This window comes from Gekko japonicus, unplaced genomic scaffold, assembly GCF_001447785.1.
Source record: "Gekko japonicus isolate JY-2015 unplaced genomic scaffold, Gekko_japonicus_V1.1 scaffold2164, whole genome shotgun sequence".
Taxonomy (NCBI): domain Eukaryota; kingdom Metazoa; phylum Chordata; class Lepidosauria; order Squamata; family Gekkonidae; genus Gekko; species Gekko japonicus.
The window spans coordinates 57,209-79,256 of record NW_015169242.1 but is presented as its reverse complement, the minus strand read 5'-3'; the positions used below and the strand labels follow the sequence as shown (position 1 = coordinate 79,256).

General features: G+C 42.5%; 1 protein-coding gene across 1 annotated transcript in view; it reads right to left on the bottom strand.

Moving 5' to 3' along the window:
- Positions 1-22,048, bottom strand: part of C2CD5 (C2 calcium-dependent domain containing 5) — a 124,023-nt gene that overhangs the window by 59,754 nt on the left and 42,221 nt on the right. Inside the window, exon 9 of the mRNA XM_015416466.1 lies at positions 15,591-15,699. Within this exon, the coding sequence (XP_015271952.1) occupies positions 15,591-15,699 (109 nt within the window). The remainder of the gene's footprint in view (positions 1-15,590; positions 15,700-22,048) is intronic.

Sequence of the window (22,048 nt, the reverse complement as noted above, 5' to 3'; positions counted from 1 at the left end):
CTTAGAAATTCTTAGAAACGTAAGTCTGGTCAGTAGCCACATGACAATCTGCTTCCACATGGCTACAATTTGCCATGTTCCTTCCGTTACCACTGGGAATGCTTCTGCATCAGAGTGGCCACATGATCGTTTCCCCCACAGGCAATGTTCCCTCTAAGCTGTGGAGTCTTGTGAGCAAAAATTCTACTTGGTGAGCTACTGGCATTAAAGCAGTGAGCGAGCGATTTGGCTGCTGCATAAATTAGCTTCCTGCGGAGCCATCCTTACTGAGCCAAGACAAAAATGTGTGAGCTGGAGGCTAAAAAACTGTGAGCTAGCTCACACTAACTCAGCTTAGAGGGAACACTGGTCAGAACTGCATACCAGAGTTGGCATCTGTGAGGTTTTAATGTCAATGACAACGGCACCGGGACGAAGGCCGCCGTGGTAGTTTATTAGTGTTCTAATTGTATTAATTATGTTTATTGTATTTTATTAAATCGTAACCCGCCCTGAGCCTGCCATGTGGGGAGGGCGGGATATAAGTCAAAATAAATAAATAAATAAATCTTTGAAACCTGGAGGAATTTCAAAAGCACAGTAGTGATACTGCATGGAGAGCTGTTAGGGAATAAAAATTAAAATGTCCCACAAGATACTTAGGAGAAAACCAAGATTATTTTGGAAAACTACTGGGAAAGTGTGAATTAGCCCCCCCCCCCAAGTGAATGAAAATATCACAGCGGTATAAATACTGATGAGACTCCTAGAAAGGACTGAAGAGGAAGGGAGGTCCTCTCAAACTGAATATAAATGCCCTCCTACATTTACTATGAGTTGTATAATAACTTCCCACTAAGAAAACATCAAAATCAGAGCGTTGGCCACTTTGCGGCTGGGGGGGCCTCCCCACAGCATTCAAGCATCATTTCGCACACACCAAACAATGCACTTTCAATCCACTTTGCAACTGGATTTTATTGTGTGAAATAATATCCACTTGCAAACGATCACTAAAAGTGGACTGAAAGTACATTATTCAGCGTGTATGAAAGCGCCTTGAGTGTGTCACTGCTGAAGCATCGAAAAGTGGGAATAGGAGTTCAGAAAAGCAACCAGACGGCATAGGATGGGATGTGAACAGAAAAATGACAAGAGGAACAGGGACGGGGAGAGGAGAAAGAAAAAAGGACAAACTGCAATGAAAATCAAAACAAGAAAATGGAAATCACAGATGAGCTTCAGAAAAGGTTAAGGTGGTAAAAAGAAAGGGTTCAAAAGAATAAGAAGCCCAAATAATACGGAACATTACTGACAGTGGCATCCAACATTGTTCTTCCAAACAAAAAGAACTGACGTTAAGTGCCCCTTAATTTGAGGAACAAGAAATTTTCTCCATCTGCTGCCCTGACACTTGGTAAGATCCCAATACCCTTCAACTACATGGTGTCATTTTCAAGCTTTCTCACAACACTTGTTGACAGCACAACCCATACTAAGAGGTCACTGATTCACAGGAACTATAACAAACAAGAAATCACACAAAAAAACCCCACTTTTGACTTCATGGGTTGATACCCTGTGGTATCATGCCATGTAGAATCTGACAACAAAGGACCAGTACAAAATTTCACCCAGGATCTAACCAATGTGCTAGAAGAACTAGATAAAAAAATCTTATTTTTAAACACTTAACTACCTTTATTCAGAAAACTGAATGCCAATGTGCAAAAGGAAAGCACGATATTGTCTATAATAATATCTGAATGTACATTTTCTCATCTGTTAACACTGTAGGTTTTACTGGTTTCCTTTTTTACACACTCAAAAGATCAATCAAAGGATTTTGCATATATACAGAATGCAATGCATAGTCACACACAATTCAGAAACTTACCTTTGCATATTAAAACATAAAAAAATGACTTTTAATTAAAAAAAACACCACAACATGGCAACAATCATCAATACAAGACACTGAAATGCAGTGCAATGTGTAGCATTCTGATTTTTTTTCTCTGACATGTTTATATAGAAATATTCACAAGCAGCCTTTTTTTGACACATGAGCCACACAATTTCACATGGGGGGGATGCCATCAGAGCATTTCCACATTGAAGTAACGCTACGGATTTACAGAAACGATAGAGGAGTCGGGAAGGAAGCAGGATGGCGAATGTGTCCAGCACAATCCAGAAGGGTGCTTGCCCTGTTTTGGTTCGGGCTCAAAGCAAAAACTTAAAGAACTAAAGGTTCGCAAAGCAGATTTCAGCGGACGGGAGCCAGAAACAGTGGGGTAGTTTGGCGCATGCTTGGATCAGGTGACAGTACAGACTGAAAACTATGGCAGCTCACTGAAATGGTTACAGAGAAAGTAATGGCCCTGGAGTCTAAGGTGAAAGCGGAAGGCAAGCATACCGAGCACTCAATCACAAAGCTTTTCTAGCAAAAAAAAAAAAAAAAAATCTATTCAAGGAAGTTTAGCAAAGGGCTCTCCCTAAAACTGTGCTTGCAGGGAATTCTGTGGCACTTAAAATCCTCACTGCAATTTCAAGAATTTCACAAGGGTCTCAAATCAATAAATCCTTAGGAATTAGTATGGTATTGGAGGACAGGCCCACAAAGGGATGCTGCAGCAGAGACATTAATCAAGAGGGACTTCAGTAGCCTGAACCGAGCACAACCAACTAGGCTTCTACTGAAGCAGTTTTAAGATGCCTGCTGGCTCCCTGATTCTAAGCAAGTTTCCTCAGAAATAAATTTGGTCAGTCTCATTAGGCCTTCTTAGGATGCATAGCTTGTAACCCTAACATCTAAAGAGCCAAATCTGCCACTGAACGCCCTCAAAAATGCAAAAAGGAAAAAAAAATCCTGCTAATATGAACCCCGAGAACCACTCAGTCAGCAAGACTCAGCCGTGTCTTCTGTTCTTGTTCGTCACAATGAAGATATGACAGTGAACATTTTTTTAAAAAAAGCAAATACACCTTCCTTCCACGTTTGTTTTTTCAGGGATCTTATTTTGAAGAGTCCCAACTGTACCCCACAGCCCTTAAAAGGGAGCTAACTGAACTGCCAGCCTGTTGTGATGCAGGCATTTCTGACCACAAGTTTGTATTTGAACATTCAGGCCGCATATCATACTATTTAGGAGGAGGAAGGAGAGGAGGAGATTGGATTTATACCCTGCCCTTCACTCAGAGTCTCAGACTGTCTTACAATCTCCTTTCCCTTCCCCTACCCACCAGAATCACTCTAGAATTGTCACTGTAATTAAAAAAAAGACGTTACATTACCCTTCAACATTAGACAGAGCCCTTAACCTCTTTGAGGAGATTTCTAAAGTCACTCTGAAGCAAACTGAGCTTTTACATAGCCTTGAAAATTTCAGATATTCTCTTTCTCCTCCCAGCTGAACCATACATATCATATATAAACCAAGTCTAGAAAAAGTGCATGGTGTGGACGAGAAAACAACAACACATCACTGGAATTTACATCATTACTAGTCATTTCCTTTGTTCAAGGGACCTACAACGTCTACCTACAATTACACACTTATCAATGCTTTTCACGTTTCAGACTACTACTCCACATTCCACACAATGGATCTGGACCTACATAACGAAATGGTGACTGCTGACTGACTGATACCTATCAGTCATGCATTCCAAGTTCAAGAGAGATGTTGGATAAACCAGGCCAAGCAAGTGTTCATCTGGATGGGAACCAAGTATGAACTGCACTATTATGAAGTTATTAATCCCACTAACAGCCGAGAAGTTCACGTCCAGCACGTTCTACAACATTATCTCAGATATTACTGGCTTGCCACCACCAGTATCAGCTGGAATAAGCAAGACTGTAAGCAATCTTTAAAACGATCTACCGCTAGCACTGCCAACAATGCAGAGATGAACAGGGATATTTCAGTGATTTAGCATTCAGAAAGGATGTTCGAGTGCGGCCATTCTGTCACAGAGACGGGCTTCAAAATGAAGTGCGCCTGAAGCTGCTCTAACCAGATATTGGCCATGGCTCTCGTTATGATAGATTCTTAAAAATCTATAAATTAGAATACTAACGGACAATAACTACTTCCAAAACTGCTGCATGTGAAAAGAATTTTTATGCAGTTTTGCTATGTACATTATTCCAAAATTATTTCCAAAATCGCTGTGTGTTGAAAAAAAATGCAGTTTTGCTATGTGTATTTATTTAAAAATAATCTTTACCGGCATATTGCAAACCTATCAAAAGCTATTCACTACCAAGCGACTAAGCTGGTTTTCAGTTTAAGGCAAGCACAATGGATGTTCAATAGCAATTTTTGCAACTGTGGGTTTGAAACTCATTCATTAATTAAAAGTGCTGCCTGCTGGATCTCTTTTACGTGGCATACAATGTGGCCATGGCATTCTACCCTCACAATTCGCCCAGGATGTCTGTTCCCAGCAATAAAGCTATTATTTCTGTAATAAGAAAACAGTCATTGAAACTTATGAGTTCGCAGCAGTTCTGGATACTTTCATTCTAAAATAATTCCTGGAAAGCCATTATCCCGCAGGTAAGTAACTACCTATTGGACAACCCCAATCACACAGACCTACAAAGAAGACCTGAAAGTATTTTTAAAGTGCTAAACATTTTAAAATAGAAGAAACAGATGTAACAATCTCGAAATTATTATAAGCAAGATTGGCTGGATCCAATCAGCTTTTCCACTGGCAAAAAAAGGAGAAGAGGTCCCTTTGGACCACCTCAGTGGCTATGCTGGGGGATCATGGGACTCCCATGGACAAAAGACATGTGGGATGTAGGCTGTAGTAAAGAGGTGGAATTATATGAGAGTGAATGAAAACACTGGCTGGATCCAACCCTCTATCAAGCCAGCTGAGGAGAAGCCAGGTACATGCATCCCATTTTAAGGGGCCTAACAACTTTATGATACGATTCTCATTTTACATTTGGGAAACTGAGGCTCAGAGGACAGTGAACTTGATGGCTCACAGCAACTTCACGTCCTGGCCTAGAAATAGAATAGGAGCTCTTCAGATCCAACGAAGGATAAAAACTTGGATCCCAAGGGCCACACACACAATGCTGACACACCCACAGGAGCGTCTCTACTCCTTCCTCCAGATGCAGCCTCCAGTTCCCCCACCCCAGTCCCTCCTGGAAGTGAAGGGACCCTTGGAATTAGGATTTCATGCAGGATGAGTGACCACAGACATGAAGGAAAGTAGTTAGCTTTCCCTCTGTTGATGTGTGTAAGTGGAATTGCTTTCTACTTGAGCAGGCGGTTCTTTGTAGTACACTAGAAGAGAAGAAGAAGAGATTGGATTTATACCCCGCCCTTCACTACCAAAAGGTGTCTCAGAGCGGCTTACAAACGCCTTTCCCTTCCCCTCCCCACAACAGACACCCTGTGAGGCAGGTGGGGCTGAGAGAGCTCTTGACAGAAACGGCTCTTTTTCAAGGACAGCTCTTATCAGAACTACGGCTTGCCCAAGGTCATCCAGCCAGGTGCAAGTGGAGGAGCGGGGACTCAAACCCGGTTCTCCCAGATTAGAGTCCGCGCACTTAACCACTACACCAAACACTACCACCTGTATCGTAAATAAAGAGCAAAACTGATTAGGACACATAACCTGTTTGTCTCAGCCCTCAATATCCTAATCTGTAGCCCCTATGTACTGGATCCTGAGGGGAGAGGGAAGCAGTAGTCTATTTTTAAAAAGACTTTTATCCAATAAAATTTTAATAGAATTTATATCACAGCATAACTCAGCATTCAAAACTAGCTTCTGCTTTCACTCATGTTTCCACAGTCTCTCATTTATATAACTATTACAGTATTGAATCCCAGTCCAACTGCAGATCATAACCTTCTTGAAGGTGCCTTCTATTCAACAGCTACAGCAACAACTAGGAAGCTCTTCCATATATTAAATAGGCTATACTTACATATCTGCCATTCTGCCACAATGACAGTGACTACTGTGGTGTTGCAGCTAATGACAGATGACTATATTCCATGAAATTAACAAAGGTTAAGTTCACCAGACCTCCTGCAAGAATATATGACATATGTACAAAGGGGAAAATATCATTGTTGAAAATGAGAGCCATGGTTTCTTAATTTAAGGGGAAGTTAATTGTAGTTTTGTGATGCAAAGATTTTGTAACAGGCGGTAATTACAGTATAGGCCTAAAATAAAGGCTTCACATATAGAATTCTTACACACTTTTGACATAGCTAGTTCCCTTAACTGCATGCTTGTTGCAGAAAAATGTAGAGACAGAACAGATATTGCCATGGTGAAAACTCTGTAGTGTCTAACAGAGTAGAGGAAAAATGGTACAAGGACCCGTTAATGTTTACACCGAGCTATTTCTGTAATGCTGCCAAGGTCAATTAGACCTTGGGATATCTAACATCTAAATTACGCTTTTGAGCAAGCTTTCTAAGTTTGCTTTCAAATACTCAACTAATACCACTCCAGTTTCTTCCCAGTGTCCCCGAGAGCCTCATTGAGAGTTTACAGAACTTACAGGGGACAACTTGACATCAGAAAGGAGCTGAAACCAATACACGGCTCCTTCTACCCACTCTATAGTGGCAATCCTTTGACTGAAATTATGAAAAGGGTTATAATGACAGGCTCTCCAGCTATCAAACCAATATTATCACATAATCATGATTCTGAGAATCAGCTTGGAATGGCTCAACTGGCAGGTTGCAATGGAGCACCCTTAACTGGAAGCAAGTAATCGTTGATATAAAGAAACATAGATTTGGATGAAATGTTCCATTTTTATGCAACAAAGCTAAATCCAATTTAAGTAGAAGAATGAAGGACAACGGACAGAAGTAAGCCAAGAGTCACTTTTGTGTAGAAACTATATTAGAACATTCAGTGTTTGCCTTTGGATGGAGACTGAAATATTACCCCAACTGAAAGCACCAAGGAGCTTCAGAAAACGAAGTTCGGACTCATCCACAATGGCAGTTTATGGCACACTTGGTTGACCTCTCTCTCGAGCTATGCAGTGTTGTTAAACAATCTAGGATACTTCATTCATAAGTAACACTATATGTTTTTTTCCATTTCAATTCCAATAACCTTTATTGGCATACACTAAAGTATGCTTAAGAGTACCTGTAAACTAACTGCAACTGTTAGTAAACAAGCTTTTCAATCCTGGCTGCAGATAATAGAATCACAGAGTTGGAAGGGGCCATAGAGGCCATCTCATCCAACCCCCTGTTCAATGCAGGATCATCCTAAAGCATCCCTGACAAATGGTCGTCCAGCCGCTGCTTGAAGACTGCCAGTGAGGGGGAGCTCACCGCCTCCCTAGACAGTCAATTCCACTGCTGAACTACTCTCACTGGAAAGTTTTTCCCCCTAATATCCAGCCGGTACCTTTCCACCCATTGTCGAAACCCATTATTGTGAGTCCTGTAGTCTGCTGCCCTCCCCGATGTGACAGCCTTTCAAATACTTCAGATCCTGACTTTGTGAACGGCAACTAGCCTTACAACAAGGCAATACTAGGCAGAGTTACTCCAGACATAGCCCATTCCTATTAGTAAACCCCCACCCCACCCGCTCACATGCAATGACAAATTAATCGGAGGGGTGTCAGCCAAGCAGGCCAGTGTAGAAGGTATATCAATGAAGTGTGTTTTCTTCTACATATGATCCATCCCGAACACAGATTTTACCCTTTATCAACAATAACATGGAGCTGTGATACCTCTAAAAAATCCTGCTGCCCGGGGCAGGTTACTGAATTCATTTTAGCAGGAAGTGAAATAATCAGTCGTGTGCACGGGAAAAGCAAATGTTGCTCCCCATCTTACATACATATTACACACACACACACACAACCACAGCAGTAAGAGTATGTGTAAAGCCATCCTTGTATTCTTCCAAGTTTCTGACAAATAAGAGCTGTATACTTAACCTCAATATTTCATTCAAAACAGCTTTCATTTCTCTCCAATCTGAAGACCTGCATTTAATAACTAAAAATAAAACAAATCTATACTGCTCTACACCCCATCTTCCATGAGCAGGATGGCCCCGGATAATAAACATGTGATCCCAAGTTTACTAACTTTAAATCAGTTTTAACTACAAACTATTCAGAACTCCACCATTTCTTCTTAGTGCATCTGACAATTTTGGGGGGAAATCAAATACCAAAGACAGTATTGGTTCCATATCTGACAGCTGTGCAGAAGTGGGATTGGAAAAAAAGATTCCCTCATTTAAATTCAAACTCAAATAAGATCTTCTACGCAGCATGAGCCAGTGATGTTATAAGTAAATAATGGAAAAATGAAATTGCACTGAACATTAAAATGGGGTTTTCCCCCCTTCAGATTCATTTTGGGATTCCACTGCTGCGTTTTAACCCAAATGACATGAATTTAGAAAAATACACATAACCCTTGGTCGGATTCACTTAAAGGGTTTGCCAAATAAAAGATTAAAAACCTTGCTGAATGTACTAGTACTTATGAACCATCTTGAATTGTTCACTTTAAAAGCACACAGAAACACTATGGAAATGGTCCCATTTTATTGTTATGGCTCTTCATCAGCTGCTGACATTAGAAAGGTGTGCAAACACAAATTGAACTTCTTCACCGCTTTCAATTCTACATAAATTCAAGCAAATTGGCCTCACAGAAGCTGAGCTATGTGCGTGTAAGGGTAAATACAACAGCATCTTGTATATAAAGAGAGTAATGGGTTTTTCTTTCCTGTTGCTGTTCGATGTATGAAGACATTTTTTAAAAAGCATTGCTATGCCATATGTCATATGCACTGTAGAAACTCATTAAATCTCTATGATAGTAGACTACAGTTTTCATATACTACAGGGTGCACAGATTCGTCATAAGCAACAGAAGCTGGTCCAAGTGTGACTCTGGTAAAGAAAGTGACAAAATCAACTGAACAAGAATGGGGACATACCGAATGCAGGAAAACCTGATGTACAGTTGTACAGACCAGTGATTCTCAACCTTTCATAGCTTACGTCCCACCAACCAACCAATCAAATAACCCAGATGACCCCATGATAGAAACAAAAAACCTGCTTTTTCTGAGAAGGACATGTATATGTTTTTGTTGTTGTTATTGTTCAGTCGCACAGTCGAGTCCGACTCTTCGCGACCCCATGGACCAGATCATGCCAGGCCTTCCAGTCTTCCGCCGTCCTCTGAAGTTTGATCAACTTCATGTTCGTTGCATCTATGACACTGTCTAACCATCTCATCCTTTGCCGTCCCCGTCTTCTTTGACCTTCAATCTTTCCCAGCATCAGGGTCTTCTCCAGTGAGTGCTCCCTTCTCATTGGGTGGCCTAAGTATTTGAGCTTCAGCTTCAGTATCTGGCCTTCCAGGGAACAGTCAGGGCTGATTTCTTTTAAGATTGACCGCTCTGATCTCCTTGCAGTCCAGGGGACTCTCAAGAGTCTTCTCCAGCACCATAATTAGAAAATATCTATTCTTCGGCGCTCAGCCTTCCTTATAGTCCAACTCTCGCAGCTATACATGACTACTGGGAATACCATTGCTTTGACCATGCGGACTTTTGTTGGCAGGGTGATGTCTCTACTTTTTATCATGCTGTTTAGGTTTGCCATCGCTTTCCTTCCAAAGAGCAGGCGTCTTTTAATTTCATGGCTTCTAATATTTCATCTAGGATGCCAAAGGGTCATAAATGGATAATCGGTGGTAGGTAGAGTTGGCAGGAGATGACACGTCATGTTTGCACGTGGAAACAGGGATTAAGGGAGAGCAAATTCTAAATAACTGTTATGAAAATCCTGCATCCCACCTAGACTACATCTGTGTACCACTGGCTGAGGACCGCTGGTACAGAAAGCAACAGCTGAAGACAGAGAGACCACCAACTCAAGCTTCAAGCCCAAAAAGTTTGAAATTTCATAATAAAACACATTGGATCCAGGCGTAGCTCTCATCAGCAGAACAGAACCTTCCTCCTTCCCCTCTCCCAGTGCAGTCCAGTGATATCCATGAAATGCTGCCCGTACAGGATAGGGGACCAGGCCCGTAGCTACAGTGAGGTATTTCAGGGCTCTGATTTCGCCGCTTGGAGTACAGGGAAGGCATGCAGCCACCCCTCTCCCTCCCCCCTCCCCATCCCCTGCTGCCTCAAAAAATTTCCCCATGCCCCACCAACCCAAAATTTCTGCCTACGGGGCTGCAGGGGACCCCGAGGAATGGGGGAGGTACTGCTCTGCAACAGGAAGGGGGAGCTGGCAGATGTGCCCCTCCCAGGCCAGACTAAATCTGCAGTTCTACTGGTTCCTTCTTCCTGCTGCAGACAGCATTTTGTGGCGATCAGAGGGGTGAAGTGGGAGGCAGGAAGGATCCATTCCACAGACAGAAAGCTTAATCTAGGGCCAAATGTCACCTCCTCTCCAGCTGAACACTTAGTTCTATCACTTTCTTTCTTTCTCCATGTTGTGTTTTCAGACAGGTTCGTGTTGCATATGACACATCTATAACACTCACATTTCTGTGCCATAAAGTTCACCATTGCATACGGCCCTCCAATGCTTCCCTTTTCAATCATCGTCATCCATCACACACGGCAACAGAAAAACAAACCACACAAGACAATCTATTCTATTTACACTTACTCCAAGAGAAATCTGTTTCTCTGGGACCAATTCAAGTGAACTGTATAGGAAAAACTGTTAGCAAAATTGGATGTTTAGAAGAGGAGAAGAGAAGAGATTGGATTTATACCCCGCCCTTCACTACCCAAAGGTGTCTCAGAGCGGCTCACAAACTCCTTTCCCTTCCCCTCCCCACAACAGACACCCTGTGAGCAATGTTCCCTCTAAGCTGAGTTAGTGTGAGCTAGCTCACAGTTTTTTTAACCTCCAGCTCACACTTTTTTGTCTTAGCTCAGGAAGGATGGCTCTGGAGCAAACTAATTTATACAGTAGCCAAATTGCTCGCTCACAACTTTAATGCCAGTAGCTCACAAAGTAGAATTTTTGCTCACAAGACTCCACAGCTTAGAGTGAACATTGCCTGTGGGGTAGGTGCTGCTGAGAGAGCGCTGACAGAAACTGCTGTTTTCAAGAACAGCTCTGATGGAACTATGGCTTGCTCAAGGTCATCCAGCAGGTACAAGTGGAGGAGTGGGGAATCAAACCCGGTTCTCCCAGATTAGAGTCCCCGCACTTAACCACTACACCAAACCGATCCTTCTGCCATCTGCAGCCGACTTAAAGCTCTAATGAAATAAATCCATTGCGCAGAAGCTTCCATAGCATTTCTGCACAGCTGGGAGTAAGCTATTCAACAGAAGAGCAGAGATAAAGTCAATAGTAGTTTTGTTTTCCTTTATTTGAACACAACTTTTTTATATGAACTGGCCCCAGAGATGCCATGTGGCTTGAAGTAAAAATGGGCTACTGCATCCCACAAAAGATGGCCTTTGCCCACTTCAGTTTCCCTGGTCTTTACAAATGTCTGAAACTGAAGAAATACATTTAATTTTTATTACCATTTCCCTTGAGGTATTATTGCAAAACAGCTTGCCTACAGGGGTTTTCATTTTAAATAGTGCCTTTAAAAACCAACACACTGTTACAATTGTACTTATTTACTTCATTTACACTTTAGTATAAACAGCCCTGATGACAGTTAACAATATGAAAATCATTTTAAAACACATTCAAATAACAAACACACATTAAATATTCCCACAAAAAGCTAAGAACAACAAGAAATAGATGCCACTCAAACCTCCCTTGGTCCCCAAATGCCTAGTGAAACAAAAAGGTCTTTACTTCAAATAATTAAAATGGATGTAGCTAAGTGGAGAGGACATTCCATAATACGGAGGCCACCACAGAGAAGACCCTGCTTTTACTAGATGACAATCTGAAAATGGAACTGCAGCTGACCTTTTTTGATGATCTGAGTGCGCTGGGAATGGGGGGGGAGACATTCTCAAGGGGCTTAAGTAAATTTAATTTAATAATATTATTTGCTGTTATGAAAATAAAACATCTTTAATTTTTTTCATGGTTGCAAATCATTGATTAAATTTGAAATATTGAACTCCTTAATGAGCTACGGCATTTCTAAAAAGACTTCACTGAGCTGCCATAATTTCTGTCAGCGTATGTAGTACTGAATGACTAATAAAATACCTGAATTGAAACTATTCCAGTCTAGCAGTTTGTATGATCTTGTGTTACCCATAATTCCGACAAAGGCTGAGTTCAAAACAGCAAATTAGTAGATCAGTTACAGCAGCAGAACAGTGAAAGAAAAACAAACAAACACACTACTGACAAGAACACAACTGAATACACCATTCCACAGGAACTGGAAAGACACAGACAGCAAAGTTAATATGAGGTTGAAACAGAAAAAGAAGGAAGAAAGCAAGGAGCATGCTGTATTAATCTAGTTCTAGTCATCAAATTAAAAAAAAAGTAATTCAAGCAATTACCAGTTCCATACGTCAGACTTTTTTTTTGCTGTGTTTCCCTATTTATTCACCTGGCAGTTAATGAATTTACCCTAAAGGGTAATACTTTAGAGTTCAATATTACTGGAAAAGCCATCACAATATATTTCTTTTTAGACATGCTTAGGAGATAGCAAGAAAGACTCAGAATTTCTGTTTTGTTTTATATTTGAAAAAAAGAAAGGCACAAGGACAACATTTTTCAAATAATGTACATTAATGTATTATCTACATAAGCACCTCTAATTAGGGTTGCCAGCCCTGGGTTGGGAAATACCTGGAGACTGTGCGGGTGGAAACTTCCAAAGGAAGTTTAGAAAACTAGTACAGGGCCAAAAGTTAAAGACATCAACTAGTATAGGGCCAAAAGTTAAAAACATCAATAGGTATAGACAAAAGTACACGTGTTTATTTCAAAAACATATAAAAACCTTGTAGGGGCCCAAACAACTGTCCATTGGGGGGGGGGTCTGTCGGTTTTGGGGGGGGAGCCTGGTTTTGGGGGTGGAGCCTGAGGACAGTGGGCTTTGGGGAGGGAAGGGACCCCAGGAAGGGACCCCAGCAAGGTATGATGACACAGAGTCCACCCTCCAAAGGGGCCATTTTCACCAGCTGAACTGATTTGTGTGTCCTGGAGATCAGATGTAATTCCAGGAGATCTCCAGCCACCACTTGGAGGCTGACAACCCTCTCTATCATCACCTTCCCCCTTGCTTTCTTATCAAACATTCTGCGGTTTAAAGAGATGTATCCTGCAGAAGCTAGATCTAAAAATGCTCCAGCAGAGTCATCATCTCTCTTTCATGCCGCTCATCATGCTGCGCGTCATCTCTCTTTCATGCGCCTTTTTGTATAATGCAGGATTCAGAAAGACATGAAAGAGAAATACTGTTTTGATTGCTATACAGCATGGTATCATCACTTTTGTGGTTACTGTCAAGCTTTAAAGCATCAAACTGGGGGTGCGGGAGATGCGAAGAATGCTGACCACGTGTTAAGAGGGGAGAGGTCTACATTAAACTGGGGGGGGGACCTGCATGAGTACCATATGCCGTGGGAGAGGGCTATTTGGGGGTGGAGCTTTCCCCGCCAGCCAGTGGCGGAATGGAGCCCTCGAATTACAGCTGGCAATCCTATCAGAACAGGAAGTTAGAAGCTATCCATTCTGGAAGCAGGAAGTCCCCCTTCTCAAGAAGTGAGAGACAGGAAGTTAGAAATTATCCACAGGGGGAGGCTCTCCCTGCCTAATTTGGAACAACCTCTAAATACAAGACTTCAGTGAGAAAAAGCAAAAGAAAATGGATTAAGAATATCTAAAACAATGAACCAGGCATAACTGGAGTGGTTGGAATTTTTTTGTTTTTTGCTGATACTCATTTTAACTTCTTTAAGATTAGGATCATAAACTGCTTCAGCCTCTCAGTCATCAAAGTAAACTGAGGGGAGGCCTGTTGAAATAACAGACAGATCCAAATCTTCCAACATTGCCCCTCACCCAAGAATTTTGCAGTGAGACAGCTTCTGCTGAGATAGAGACAAATCAGTTTTCAGATCTCTTTGTGCTAGCTGAAAAGAGTGGTGGGGATGACCTTTCTGATACTACTAAATGTAAGGGTTTCAAGGTAAGTATTTCCCCAATAGAACTTCCTTGGTAAAGTAGTGGATATCTTGCAGCTGCCAACTCCCGGAGGTAGACAGATTCAGGGACAACAGGTCTATCAGTTGCTAGTAGCCATGGTGACTAAAGGGAACCTCCACATTCAGAGGCAGTCAGCTTCTATATCCCAGTGCCAGGAGGCAACGTCAGAGGAAGGCCTCGGCCTCTATGCCCTATTGTTGGACTTCCAGAGGAACTGGCTGGCCACTGTGTCAGGCAGGAAGCTGGACTAGATGGACCACTGGTCTGATCCAGCAGGGCTCTTAGGAGACTTGAACTCTTTTTACTTCTCACTGGGGGTGGGGGTGACAACTTTACTTGTGCTAACCCTTTCCTGCCTCTGATTCCTTTTCGAGGCTCCTCTGAGTAGATTCCGAGCTCTGACTGGAAGTTTCCATAAGGAACAAGATAGTTAAGTATGTTGACCAAAGAGTATATACCCCAATCAAAGGACACCATCAGAACTTCTACTGTAACAAATTTGGGGTCTTTTGGGTGAGAATGAACAAGGCGGCAAATAATCTACTTGTTCGCCAGCTATTTATGTCAGGAGTCTCTAGAGCTTTCGGAAAGCACAGAAGGGCTACTGTGCTCTCGCTCACTATCCTTGCTGGCAACTGTTAAAGGGGAAGAGTGCTCCATCCTTCCCTTCCATTAGAGAGGAAATCAGAGCTGCATCTGAATGAACTCTCCAGTAAGGGAAGCAAGACTCCTCTCCTAGAGCTGAGGGGATGCCGTCACCCAAGTCTAAACTACTCCCTTTCCTCCTGTAACTAAAACCTAGAAAGAAAATGGAGAGAAATAGGGATGAATGAGAAATTGTAAAGAGTGAGAAGAAATAGGGCTATCTAGAAAGACCACCTACTTCTTAGCTGTGGGGTTGAGAGCCCCGCTCTTGGATAATGTCATTTCAGCCTTCCAGTGGCAAAACCCCCCTCCCGCAAAAGGGGATTTCCCACTTCCAAGTGTCCCTCTGCTGCTGTCCAGAAAATATCTCAGGATAACCTTAAACTGTTTTAGGAGACTTTACTCAAATCAAAAACAAAGTAAGAGAGAATGTCAGCTTAGATTATGGAAGGATCTGCCAATAGCCAACATCTAATTGCATAAGGGAAGCTGGAAAACAAAACTTCACAATTTTGCATTTGGAAGTTCTCGATTAGGCACTAGCAAGATTTAGACTTTCGGAATCTTGTCAGAAGGTAAAATAAATAAGCCTACATTTTTGTAATTGGCTCAAGTGTTATCATGCTGGAATTACACAATTTGATGGCTCACTAAAAATGTTAATAGGCTTCCCCATCAACTTAATTGCTCGACCCTTTACAATCTCTTACCCCCCCCAAAAAATACATAATAGACATAGAAACTCAAGATAACGTTAAAAGACCCTTTTATTCTTGTAACGTACCAGGATTGTGGATGCGATCTAAGAGCTTCACAGAGCGGGCGCTGACAACCCCGCCGACATGGAGTAGGAAGCCTGGAGGAAAGGCCGTCAAAGTAAAAAAAGGAAATTCCTGTTCCAATGAGAAGAAGAAGAAAAAAGAAATTACAGATGACCTTATGTGCCTGATCCTGGTTATCACCAATGAGCATGCAAAAATCTTTTCAAACACAAGCAAAGCGGAAGGAGTTAGGCAAAGGGGCTTCCGTAAGGCAAGCAAAATGTATGCCATCCACAGACCCGCACTGTGGGGTGAGCAGATGCCTCAAAAGCAATCAAAAAGCTACTTTCCCCCCTCATAATGCTGCTCCGAGATAGGGACGTACAGAATCCTGAAATCATCGAGGGAAGATTCCGCTGAACCCAACAGAATTTACTAGTAAAATGCATTAAGGGGAGAGGGGGAAAGACCATATTTTAAAGAAATGTGACGCCTCGGGAGATTAAGAGCTTGAGCCTGGTCTTAAGTATGTGTACCCAGAAGTAAGCCTTACTTATTGTGTTTCTACCTCACGTCTCCTACATGGAGCTCAAGGTTGTATTTGTTATTATTTTGATATGTAGGCCATACTCCGATGCACTCCAAGTCCCAGTGAAGCTAGCAGAACTTCTAAAGTAAGCTTTCAGGGGACTCGACGGTTACAGTATAGTTCTTGTTGGCACAACTGGGCTGTGGCTTCCAATTACCGTGCAGAAACAGGAACCCCAAGAGTCAAGGAACTAGAGACATTAGCATGCTAACAGATGGGATTGACAAGTGCTGTAAATAGGTGCGAAAAGGCTCCCCCCCAAAAAAAAAGCGGGAAGAAACATGTAAAATATTTAATCTCTTACATAACAAGGTCAATGTCAAGCTTCCCTTTGACTTCAATCGAGTCATAGCACAATGGCATCATGATGTTCTACACTGGTGCCCGTATTTCTAACTGTACCACTTTGTAGCTATGGGAAAGGGTCATGGTCACTGTTCCCTCTAAGCTGAGTTAGTGTGAGCTAGCTCACTGTTTTTTATCCTCCAGCTCACACATTTTTATCTTAGCTCAGGAGGGATGCAGCAGCCAAAGTACTTGCTCACAACTGTATTGCCAGTAGCTCACAAAGTAGAATTTTTGCTCACAGGACTTCACAGCTTAGAGGGAACATTGGTCATGGTTCAGCGTAGGGCCTCTGCTTGGCATGCAGAATGTCCCAAGTTCAGTCCCCAGTATCTCCAGGTAAAGAGTCTGGCAGGAAGTGATGTGGGAGACCTCTACCTAAGACCATGGAGAGCTGCTGCCGGTCTAGTAAAAAACACTGACTGTGGTGGACTAGTGGTCTGATTCAGTATGAGGCAGCTTCACGTCTACATGTGTGTGCATGCGCTTGGGAGAGAGCAGAGCTTCATGTGTATACAATATTGCTGTAATGATAAAGAGTGTGATATTAAGACAGGCCTGGCGAGTCTTGAAACCGAGCTGCAAGAGTGGCAAGTTCCATCAAGAACATCCACTAATGTTGATGCAAATGACCTGTCAAGGTAAATTAATTTGGGTCAGTCTTGTCAAGGCAATCTCTTGGAAGAACGGCATCCTTTGCTTCCCATCCAGATATCTTTTTTGTAGGCACACACTATAGTAAGTGACTACAGGGTGCTCACGATTCTATGGGTTTTATTTATTACAATTTTATCCCTGGGGCTCGGGATGGTGCAGATGTTTCTCTTCCTCATTTTGCCTTAACAATTAGGGTTAGAGAGACTGGCTCAATGTCACCCTGGGAACCAAGGCTTCCATGAGAAAGCCAAAAATATAACTGACGGTTTTCCACCGGACTGAAGAAAGAACCTCCGTGAAATAAACAACAACTAAGACCCGCCGTGGGTGCCTGATAGATAGTCCCTCATTGTGTGGCCCTAGTAAAAGTAATGAAATTAATAAAGTGTGTAATGTAAACCACTCAAGACAGTTCATAGAACATAGTGCAACAAATTAACCCCCCCCCAAAAAAAATTATTTATTTTAGCTTCCATCCCTCATAGTAGAGACGGGTAATATTTTTACTGAACACAGGGCTCACTCATCCCAAACAGTGGAATAAATCAGGTTTGGACAATGTAAGAACTGTTTAAATAAGTCCACTAATCACCCCACCACTAGTTGATTACAGGACAGTACTTGGGTTGCTGCAACAAACCAAGGGTCTTTCATTTCTTTGTCAGTTTTGATTTCATTTGTGTACATTGGCTCCTCGAACACAGAGGGCAAAGGAAGGGGAACAAGACAGATGCTAGAGGGAGGCAGAGAATGATAAGGTCACAGAAACGATTCAGCTGCCCAATGGACCTGAATATGAAACGCAGCTATGGCAGAGGCATCCTTTCAGAGCCCAAGAACTGACGTAAAGATAAATGCAGAAAGGAGAGGAAAACTTGTAACTGTAGCTGCTTAGTAGGGTTTTGCCATGAAAATGAGGGAATCCATCTTGGTTCCAAGGTCAGGAAGACAGCCCACAAAAGTCTCACAGTCCAGTATTAACCATTTAAAACCATTTCACTCACGTTAATCATGAACAAAGCTACCAAGGATTTGGGGTGGGTGGGGATATCCAGGTAAAACTCTCCCATACCTTCTCACTTGCTCCAGTTTGATTTATATATTTACTAGGAGTAAGTCCCGTTGTGGGAAGAAATACAACAAGCTCTAGAAAGAGGCTCCAGGTGAGTGTCCTGGCTGTGGCTGGTGGGGCGGCAGAGGAAAGGGGAAGATAGAGGGAGGCGAGCCATATTTATTTAGTTCTGCTTAGCTACAGGGCAGGGCTATCTCAAGTCATTTTGCTGCCCCAAATGGGTGGTATGGTAGGAGAGCCACATACCATGTTTACTGGGTTTCAAGGGTCTGGAAAACAGTTCCTTAGCCAGTTACAGGGTTGCCAACTCTGGGTTGGGAAATACCTGTAGATTTCAGGGGTAGAGCCTGGGGAGGGCAGGGCATGGGGTGGGGAGGGACCTCAGGCAGGGTATAATGCCAGAGTCCACTGCCCAAAGCAGCCATTTTCTTCAGAAGAGCTGATCTTGGAACTCTCCAGGTGCTGCCTGAAGGTTGGCAATACTAAGGGGAGGGACAGGTTTGTTGAAGGACTTCAGTGAGGTATAATGCCATAGAGCTCACCCTCCAAAATAACCATTTTCTCCATGGGGACTGATCTCTGTAATCTGGAGATCAATTGTAATCAGTGAGATGTCCAGGCCTTCCCTTTCCCCCAAACCCCTTTCAGTTCCAAAGCTGCTTCTTGTTTAACACTTTAACTAATTAACAGCTTAACTGACTCCCTGCTAATGCCCCATGGCCTCCTGGGACTCCCAACTTGGGAGTTACAGTTCTACTTCCCTTTGCTATGGTTGCTGTAAGGCCAGCTGAGAACTACAACTCCCAAGGTGTGATGTGTCAAAAGTGGGGGTATAAGAATGAAGGAGCTGGTGGGACAGGCCAACAGGACACCAAGGCAGCTTCCCCAGAGGCCAATAGGAAAGCAAGTGAGCATATTTATGGGGGGGAAGGGGTTTGGTTTCCATCTGCCATTTCTGCAGCACTGATGCAAAAAGAAAAAAAAATGGAAGTCATGCAGCAGTGGTTTATTTCATAATGTTTCTTATCTCGTAAGGAGAAAAACAATCACCACCTGTGATGATTCCTACAACACATGAGACAAGTGAAAGATGCCCCTAAATCCAATACCATAAAGCCTACATTTTGGGTAATCTATGGGCTTAGTTCAATAGGATCAAAAATTATTCTGTAAATGCGAAAAACAGTACTGAGTGGAGAGGGGGCTGTTCAACAGCCACAAACTTTTGAAATATTGCTCAAAAAGCCTTAAACGAAGACGTACGGAACAGTACTGGTTAACGTTTCAGAATGTTTCTTCTACAGAAAGGTCACTTTAAACAAAGGCACTAAAATTGTTTCCCCCTCCGTTTTAAAATTTCATAGAAAAAAGGGCAAGAGATCAGAACCGAAAACACCCATTTCCCACTTTCCTCCAGTTCTTACTACTTTTCAGACGACACGATCATGACTTTTCAAGGGCCATCTCAACCTCAGTAGAACAGAGGATGCTTTTTCAAACCCTGTTTCCCCACCAACTGTAATTTAGCATCTGCTGTCTTCCAGCATGCCTCCGGTGCCAAATAAACTAGATATACTCCCATCTTGTAACACTGTGGGATTTAAAATTGTTTGGATCTGGTACTCAGATTTAAACTGCTTCTGACCAAGAAGATGTCATGACTAATAGCTTCTGTGATCTTTAATCATTTGTGTCCAGATCACAGGAGGTGGTAGTTCCGCTCTATTCTGCTAAGGTCAGGCCTCACCTGGAGTACTGTGTCCAGTTTTGGGCACCACATTTTAGGAAGGATGTTGACAAGCTCGAGCGTGTCCAGAAGAGGGCAACCAGGATGGTGAGAGGGTTGGAATCCAAGACTTATGAGGAAAGGCTGAAAGAGTTGGGTATGTTTAGCCTGGGAAAGAGAAGGCTTAGAGGGGACATGATTGTAGTCTTCAAGTATTTGAAGGGCTGCCATGTAAAAGATGGAGCAGATCTATTCTCTCTTGCTCCGGATTGCAAGACTAGATCTAATGAGTGGAAATTGCAAGGGAGTCATTACCAGCTAAATATCAGGAGAAACTTCCTAATTGTAACAGTGGTTGAGCAGTGGAACAGACCGCCTCGGGAGGTGGTGGATGCTCCTTCGCTGGACGTTCTCAAGCGGAGGCTGGACGACCACCTTACGGGTATGTGTTAGGGCTATCTTTCGGCTATGCTCCTGCAGAGTGCAGGGGGTTGGACTAGATGACCTACAAGGTCCCGTCCAACTCTAACGTTCTATGATCCTATGAAAAACATAAAACCCACCCCCTTGTACAAAATGCCACTGCATTTGAGCTGCAGAAAACCTGAACAGATTATCAGTCAATTATCTCCTAACTGCCCTGACCTGGATGGCCCAGGCTAGCCTGATCTCATCAGATCTCAGAAGCTAAGCAGGGTTGGCCCTGGCTAGTATTTGGATTGGGAGACCACCAAGAAAAGTCCAGGGTCATGACACAGAGGCAGGAAATGGCAAAACCACCTCTGAACGTTTCTGGTCTTGAAAAGCCTACAGGGTCACTGTAAGTCGCCTGCAACTTGATGGCACTTTCCGCCACCTCTCCTAATTGTCTCCGTTCAGTTCCTTTTTAATCGTGATTGCCAGAAAAACAACATTGTGGACATAAAAGAAAGATGGCTGTGCAATCACACAGTAGTATGCCAATTAGTATATGTGTGCTGATGAACGAAGATTACTTCATGCCCCCCTCATTTGAGAGTTTCAATACAGCTTCTAGGACACCGCGTTAAGGACCCAAGTTTGAGACAAGACAGACAAGACAGTTTTATAAGTGGAGAAATAACAGTACACATTGGGCTGCAGGGATCTCCGCCCCCACAGTCATTCTTTTTGCCTCTTGGTCCCAGCCACGTCACTTTCTCATATCATAGTCAGCGGAACTGGTGCCACTGAGGGATGCAGTCAAATGCTTTAGCATAACCCACGGAAACCAATGCAGGAAACCAATGGGGCAGCTGTGTTTGGACTGCCATACTAAGCTAAGAATGGGTTTGACTTGACAGGGGGGGAAAGGAAATGGACGTCATTTAAACCGTATCTCTAACACACAGTGATCAGACACACATACTGGTGCAAAGGTTTGATATGCTTGTTTTTACAACTGAAACTATACAGTTTATGTTCATCTTTTAAACGATTTGCCTCATTTTCTAGAGACGGTTCAGGGCTTAAGCAGCTTTATCGATTAAGCTAATAAAACAGTTTTCCCATCAAGCTTTTAAAAATGTATTTAAAAAACTTCACAGCATTTCCACCGAAACAACGAAATCAGTCCCCACAAGACGTTTAAACCATTAGGAGAAGGGCATGATGTAAAACTTGAGGTATCTCTGTTAGTTCACTTTCAAATTAACACATTAGAAAATAAAGCTATGTACTCTATTTGGAATGGAATGAAAAGTTAAGTGAAATGCACAGTCATGCAGATTGTTGGCTGAGCAGGAGTTGGGCTTGCTACATGGCCTCAGAAGAAATACTTTTAATTGTGCATACGGAGCATTTTTAATAAGGCATCCAAAGAAAATGTTGCCGACAGAACCCCAAATTTCTAAAAGAAAAATCCCAAGCTAGAAAATGGATCTCGAAATAAAACTAACACAAAAGAAGGCTTTAACAATAATGTCACACAACAATTTAGAACCTACCCGCGTTCTACAGAACCTATGAGGCGATCCTCCCTTAGCAACGGATAACACAAGAAATGAAAAGAGAATCATCCACTTATAACAAGCTAAATGTCACGATTCATTATTTTGAACTAGTCCACATTTGT